Source organism: Acipenser ruthenus, chromosome 21 (assembly GCF_902713425.1).
Source record: "Acipenser ruthenus chromosome 21, fAciRut3.2 maternal haplotype, whole genome shotgun sequence".
In the NCBI taxonomy this organism is placed as follows: Eukaryota; Metazoa; Chordata; class Actinopteri; order Acipenseriformes; family Acipenseridae; genus Acipenser; species Acipenser ruthenus.
Genome location: NC_081209.1, coordinates 20,745,115 through 20,752,845, shown reverse-complemented (window position 1 = coordinate 20,752,845; position 7,731 = coordinate 20,745,115). Strand labels below are relative to the sequence as shown.

General features: G+C 39.9%; 1 protein-coding gene across 2 annotated transcripts; it reads right to left on the bottom strand.

Moving 5' to 3' along the window:
• Positions 1 to 1,240: 1,240 nt before the first annotated feature.
• Positions 1,241 to 7,646, bottom strand: mpi (mannose phosphate isomerase). 2 transcript variants are annotated; one of them, XM_058994993.1, is made up of 8 exons: positions 7,269 to 7,646; positions 6,252 to 6,379; positions 4,911 to 5,111; positions 4,298 to 4,439; positions 3,360 to 3,539; positions 2,593 to 2,766; positions 2,087 to 2,295; positions 1,241 to 1,712 (listed from the first exon to the last, which is right to left on the bottom strand). In XM_058994993.1, the coding sequence occupies exons 1-8, from the start codon at positions 7,282 to 7,284 to the stop codon at positions 1,494 to 1,496; spliced, it is 1,269 nt and encodes a 422-aa protein (XP_058850976.1). In that variant the 5' UTR covers positions 7,285 to 7,646; the 3' UTR covers positions 1,241 to 1,493. The 2 variants fall into 2 exon arrangements, with proteins under 2 accessions (XP_058850976.1, XP_058850975.1); XM_058994992.1 differs by lacking the exon at positions 7,269 to 7,646 and adding an exon at positions 6,693 to 6,715.
• Between the last annotated feature and the right edge of the window lie 85 nt (positions 7,647 to 7,731).

Sequence of the window (7,731 nt, the reverse complement as noted above, 5' to 3'; positions counted from 1 at the left end):
ACGAACACACACAGACAGAGCCCATAATCGAACCCAGGTGTACTGGTATGTGACAAATATAAAATAATAATGTAACCTTAACAATAAAAATAAAAAGTTTATAGCATTTTGGGATGTCTAATACTTTTAATAAAATATTGTCTTTGAGTAAAATTTCTGCGTGCTGTTTTTTTGTTTAATGTCTTTGAATTACAGCTGCCAATAGATAGACAAGAAAATACAGTTTGTCAAAAAAAGATTGCTTGAAGTGTTTTTGTCCTGTTTGATTGATTTTTTGATTTCATAATGTTATTTCTTGCTGCTTCTCTTGCCAGGGCCCCCTTGAAATGAATATATATATATATATATATATATATATATATATATATATAAATAAATAATCAAGGGTTCTATCCTGGTTAAATAAATACATTTGAAGCTGATGGAGCCAACAGAGGTAACCTTGTTCTTCTGTCACTGGAGTTCCCATAGCAGTCCACAGACTTTACTACGTCATGCCTTTGTGTGGAGTTGCTATGAGGCAGGGATTTGGGTGTGACCAGACATATATAAATACAATAAATAAATCAGGAGAAGAAACAAATGAATTACTCAGTAGATATTTGTTTGACAAACAAATCGATGCTGGCATGCATATCGATTCAACTGACTTGTCCATCTTCCATTCTTTACCATTAGGGGAATCAGCATTCCTAACAGTTATAATAAAATAAGTTTTCAGACTTGCCTTCAAGAATATACAGTGGTGTCCAAAGTCTGAATAGACTAGTTTATTAAATACATACATTTTAGCATTAGTCTCAATAATATGTAACAATAATATGTAATAATATAACCATAATATGTTTAGTAACGGAAAGTATAAATCATATATTGGCACTACATCCATTCAGTGAATCTTAAAATGTGGCATAACCTCCTTTGGATTGAACACAGCTCCTAGACAACTTGTGAAGACTTTGTACACTTGTTTGAGGATCTCGCCACGCTTTTGAACCTAATCAAGCAATGCTCGATTGGGTGCAATGTTAAAATACGGTAACAAGTATAACTTATTCTGATATCACTTAGGTGCAAACACATCATCCAGAGTATTTACTGTTATTTCACATTCACGTACACGACTCAAACCCAGTGCAAACTTGGGCAGGCACTGACAAGAGGGTACTGGAGCTGCCCTAGCCCTCATCTTTCCTGAGCTGTAGTACTCTAGGACAGAACTGCTGTTACAAAGAAGGAATTTTTGTAAGAATCAAACTAATGTTTATTTTTTAATTTGTTTACATGTGCTTCAAGGAGTGAAACTACTGCTGGATTCACTAAACACCCCCCAAAATGCATTCAATATTCCACTCCTGTTCACTTTGCTCAACCTTTACACATGGTTTTATTTCCATCTCTTTTTTATTTAAATTGGTTTTTTTTTCCGGTCCAGTTCTAAGACCGGTCTACTGCTACGTGAGCTACAGTCCCAGGCCTGGTGTCCCCTGGGCCTACAGCAGGCAGCAGGCCCGGAAGAGCAGCATGCCTGCGGGGGAGGTGATGTGCACAGACACGCTCTCGCTGGCGGAGATGAAGAGCACTGAGCCGCTCTTAATGCTCATCTCTGAGAGGCCTGCTGTAGAGGCACCGGTGGCTTCTCCCTGCACCACCAGCAGGATGCTGGCAGAGTCAATGGGGGACACTGTGTACTGCTTCACCGACGCAGGGACCTGCAAGGCACAAGAGCCCCTGTTAGAGGTGCTAACTACACACACCACATTAAGAGGCGCAAGGCTTTTACATTTCTTTTATGTCCAATTAATTTACTCCCAAGATTTATGTTCATTATCCACTTACCGAGCACGAGGACTGAAGATCAGCGTTAAGCACTCTTTTCTTCTGGCGAACCTAAACAATTAATGCATCCAAGCTACTGAACCCTGGAGGCCCAGCCTGGCTAGTGTCTCTGCCTCACCTTTTTAGACACCTGACCAGTAAAGGTTACTGAAGCACAATGAAATTAACTATCCCCAGGCTCCCTGTGGGCCCACAGTCAAGATTTTTTTTTAACTGGGAAAGGTAATGTATTTAGGTAGTGGGTTACCTGTATCTTCATGACAGTGAAGTCCTGGACAGGGGGATCGTACATGAAGAGAAAGGGATCACAGGGGTCCCGGGACACAGGGAAGATTTTGGAGCTGGCTGGAGCGGGAGTGTAGCTCAGCATCTCACAAAGTGTGTTGACGTCAATATACTTGGGAGTCAGACCTGCTCGCACTGTGTTGTCAGAACATGCCATGCACTCGATGCAGTCTGCAAGAGAGAAGAATAGTAGAACACCGTTAACCTCGGTGTGTGGGACCAGAAAATACCAGCGACATGGACTGTGGCACACACTATTGTTTAAATGTGCTGACTCGTAACTGCTTATTCTAGTACCCTAAAAAACCACTCTGATATTATCTATGTTATTTATAACACTTTTGTTCCAGAATCTTCATCTACAAGGCACCTTCCCACAGTGTGTCCTAAACAGGATTAAATTACTGGCAGGTGTAAACGCTTTGAAAATCCTGGTAAAGTTTTTCGGAGGGCAAGGTTAGCTCTCACCTCCAAACAGGTAAGCGTGAGGCTCGTTGGCTCCCAGGAACATGGCCTCTCCTGGTTCCAACTTTACCATGTTCAGGAAGTAGATGGAGAAACAGCCGATGTCACCCGGAAATTGGGAGTGTAACCGTAGCAACAATTCTCCATTACTTCCGGTTGTATCTTTCCCTGCGGCCGCTAGAAATAGAGAAAGTCTGAATTCAACAGGGAAAAATGCAGAAAGCACACAAAAACATAGCAGGAATCTTATTTTATTTGATACCCAATGGAAGTTTCCTTTAACTATATAACAATTAGAAACACCAATGACCTGCTCAACAATAACATAACTTATCATTATTTTAAATAAAAACAAACCAAAATGTAGTCTTTAAGGCAATTAATTGTTCTACCACTAGGTGCCGGTATTTCCTAACGAATCTGTCATCAGTCTGGCAACACAGCTTGAACTGTTTTGAGTTTACACACTTTCCTGTTAAAATCTCTGAGCTCTGGCGCCTCATCTTTCATCCATACATTTTACATGCTTTCTATAACACAGTGAGAACTGTCATAACATAATTTATAATGCAACAAGCAAAACATCACAGGATCAAGATAGTGTATAATCAGCACCAAAAATATCTATAATAATATTTACTGCCGCTACTGGGTCAATTAATATTTACTGGGCCAATTAATTGCATGTACTGCTATACAGATGTTGTGTATTGTGATCGAGGACAAATAGTTACTTGTAGCACACCACATGTAAGACAGTCAGCACACACCTTCCTCCGAGACTCTTTTGACCAGAATGTTAAGCTGGTTGACAAACACCTTCTTCTCGCAGTTCATCATCCTAGTGAAGCACTTCTTCAGGGCTCCGGGCACTCTGAGCGGGTCTCCCACAATGCTCTGCAGCTCTTCTGCTGCCTCGTTCCCAACCAGGGCGTGGAACTCGGGGACCTCTGCAAAAGCACAGGGCCGACAGAAACTCACACACTTGGAACAGGTTGTGTAATCATTTTTACATTTGTTTTATATTCCATCCTGATCTACACCGAACAAAAAGTGCATATTTTAAAAATAGATTTGTTTACTGATCTGCAGTTTCAGATGAAGTTGTATTTCCTATACCTGTATACAGGTCTACCAGGTTGAAAGAGTTCATATAAAAACACATGTCAGAAATCCTCTTTCTTCCTTATTTGTATGTGAAATCCCAATTGCTTACTCCAAAACTGACGATAAAAACATCAAGTGCTTTTTATTAGATTATACCAATAACCTAATGGTACCTGGTTCCAAAATGCTTAAACAAAGAATTGAATACAATTATTGCCAATTTACCGTTCTGTTCACTGTTAAATGTCAAATCTATTTAGCATTGTAGTCAAGGCATTGAAACACTGGAGTTCAATTCATGGAGATATGCATTGAGGGAGCACAGCTGGTTTCTCAAGCCAGTTTGACTGGATGTCTAAACAGAAAGTTGTACATTGAGTTATACTGGTTAAATAAAAAACTAAATCAAAACAAATAACAACAAATGACTGTTTTTTTGTGTGCAAATTTCAGAGAGGAAATATAAAACCACAAAAGCAAGAAACAGCAAGTCAACCCACTCACTCCTGCAAACGAAGTAGTTTGTTCTGTGACGGTACAATGGTTTGATTCCTTTGTGAAAACTACACTATAAACAGCATAACACTTCTCAAGAGCTTACTTTTTAGAAATCCTCCGATCTCCTCCACAGGCCGGAAGCCACAGAGCCCCTCAAAGGGGGTGAGTGCGATGGCCATTTCAGGTTTGTGGTTGCTGTCTGGGTAATGCTCAGGGAACTGAGTGTGGAGCCTTGCTGCCAACTCCTGCAGAAAAATAAAAAGGAGAAAACTGAAAAACAATATATAGGGCTAAATAAAAAGCCATGCTATCCAAATCATATAACTGCTACACAAAAGGGACATAGTTTCTCTAGATTTCTGTTTTTAACTGTTAAAAACTCTCAGTCAATCAATGGCCAAGTGTCCAGTGATCCATTCCAGACTTTGTGCTGAATGTAAAGCGATGCAAGGTTTCAAACAGGAAACTTGTCATTCATCTCTAAATATGATCATATGATTGACAGAAAAATCACTGCAACCATCATGTCAACCTTCAGTCAGTGGCAGCTACCAATAGTATTCCAGCTAGTTCCATTTAAACCTCTCTTTAAAGTCAGTGTCGGGCTCTGAGTTTACCTCCTCCTGCCCAGCCTCCACCTCATGTTTGGCCTTGACAGGCTCATGTCGACTGTTTTTCCTCAATAAAACTTATCGTACTGCCAGCGTAGTGCTTACCCTGTTGGGATGAGCTTGGATGGAGAGCGCAATGTTGACAGACAAGACTTTGAACAGGAAGGGCAGCTGACCCTGGAAAGTGTCCTTGACCTTCGACCCTAAGCAGCCAGGATGATCCTCTATCCACTGCCCCAGTGTCTTCTGGGAAATCCTGTTATCTCGGATGACGGCATCTCCTTTGGGATGGGCACCCATCCACAGCTGATCAAGGGGGGGAGGAAAGGGAAAATATCTTTATAAAGCCCTGGCTTTATAAAGCTGTTTCCACTACCGAGATCTGTGTTCTTAAAACTGCACACAGTTCCAATGACTGTCCTTCCCTGCTACTCTAAGCAGGTGTATTAGGATCTCAGCAGATGGCTCCAGGGTCACAATCCATAAACAAAAACGATGAGGGCTTGTCCATTAATCCATCCCACTATAATCCCCCAAATCCCAGCTTCTGAGCTACATAATTTTAAGGAATATTGAGTTTTCAATGAACACATGCAAACCCTTATAGGGTTTAAATTGCAATAACATGTGAGTGTACTTAAGCAGGGGGTTCATAGTTGCACAATGTTGCAATGAAAAGGGGTAGGAGGATTTTGCATAAACTATGCGAAACACCTCAGTCTCCTGCAGTACAGCGGACAGGTGTACTTTATGAGACTGTCAGTTTCTATGGGCTAATCGTGACCTCTTCATATCAGATCTAATTTTGTATGCAGAAAAGGGAATTCTGCTCATCTCCTCTGTGCTAAGAGAAGCTTTAATGACCCCTGCACAACCTTGATAAAGAACAACTCATTCACACGAAATCCCTTTGAAGCAGTAAGCCAATTACTGAGCCGAGGATAGTGATAAGCGATTAGACCAAAGCAAAAAAAAGTTAAGCAACAGGTTTAAAAAAAACATGAGTATATCAGTCAACGCAGGTAAGACTTCACATACTGAATCAGAAGACCTTTAGTAACCAAGGCTTTACAAACATGTATTTACCTCTCATTAGCAGAACAGCACTCACAAATTCCTAACTGTTTTGAGGTTGATAGTTTTTTTTTTCTGGCACAACGATATTGTCTGGTTTCATGGACCTGATTAGCATTAATCTTTAACTAATGTTACCTTAGGAAAGGTCTGTTAAACTAACCGTATGAGCCCCATTTTAAAGCAATTGCAAAGCCACATTTTAGAGTGCATTGAACAACTCAGTTACACTAAGGAGCAGTTAAAATTACAGTATTGTTATGAATATTTGTTTAGCCCAAATTATCACACATTTTTCGTAAAAGCAAAAAACACCAATTACTGTAAGTTTGCTAAACAACTTACTGTAACAGCCATTTAAAATGCCATTACCTCTGCATAGGGTTTGTCTTCTTCAATCACAGCCAATGGGTCTCCACTGACGACAAGCTTGGCCACCTCACTGTCTAACCCCACCTTTCCCCAGGCGTACTTCTGTACCACACAGGACAGAGGAAACACTGTGGGAACAACACAAACTGTTACCTCATTGACTGCTGGTTTCACAGACCCTGATTAGGACTAATCTTGGACTACCTAGTGTTGTTAGGTAGATAGCCCAAGATGAGTGCTATAAACGGACTCAGTATAAAAAAAAAACCCTAATGTATTAAAAAGAGATATGTACCACAGTGTCCTGAGGGGGATTAGCTTCCAACCACCAAACTATGATAGGACATATATGAGGAACTGTAGCTACAGAGGGAAAAAACATATTCAAGAACTCCGAAAACACTGTACAAGCAAAACTAATCACATGATAAAAACTCTTACGCTGATGGCTTAATCCTTTCATGCACGACCTCATCTGGCGATGGATAAAGAATAAAAAAATAAAATAAAAAAAAGTCTAGTCTTTATATGGGGACATAAGGAAGACGCAAACGCGTGATACTCAGATGGGTGTAGGTAGGAGATAGTGTGTTATATAAAAAAAAGTCAATTAAAAATATATTTATTTTGTGTCTATAACTACTTTAAATGTTTTTGTTGTGCTATTTTCGATATGTCACGCATGAAAGGGTTAAAAACTGCACTTTGCAGACGGCCCCTTGTATTGACAGCCAGCTACTGCACCATCGTCGTTTTTTCATTCCATCACATCCCCGTTCACTGAAACACATATCAATTATATTTGCAAAAAACAGTATTGATCCGGTGACGGTACAAAGGACATTTCCCCCATAGTTTTACCCATTATTTAGAAAAACAATACAACCATATCGACATAGAATATTAAACACATAATAATTTCGCAACCGTACTGTAGCGATGCATTAAATTGGTGCATTAAAGCGATGGTTATATATTTAAATGCAATAACAGCTGCTGTATTATTATCATTCTGACCTCTTACTTCCTCCATCGTTGCAGCCGGTTGTCACGTCAGCTCCGCAGACGTCAGAGAAGCTAACACGCCCAGAAAGTCGCGTGTTATAAGCTCTGTTTTATGTTTGGCAGTGAGTGACATATAGTACGGTACTGAGCACGAACAAAAATATAATTCACATTTCTGAAGTTTAAAATGGGGCAGCCACAAGGTTTTAGTTTAGTATAAGCATGGTCACTTCTCACTCCATCGTTGTATAGGTTAAAAAGTCACTGTAAAAAAAAAAAAGTGCAATAGTGGTCCATATAATATATATGAAGCCAACAGAAACATGGGAAATTGTTCTATATTGTAATAATGAACTGTTTTATATCAGGCTGACCGGGGGTTGCCTAAATCAGACCAGTTTAAATGTGCGTGCAAACTGTCATGAAATTTCTCCTTATTTTTAATGTATGTAGAAAATAAACAATTTTTTACCCG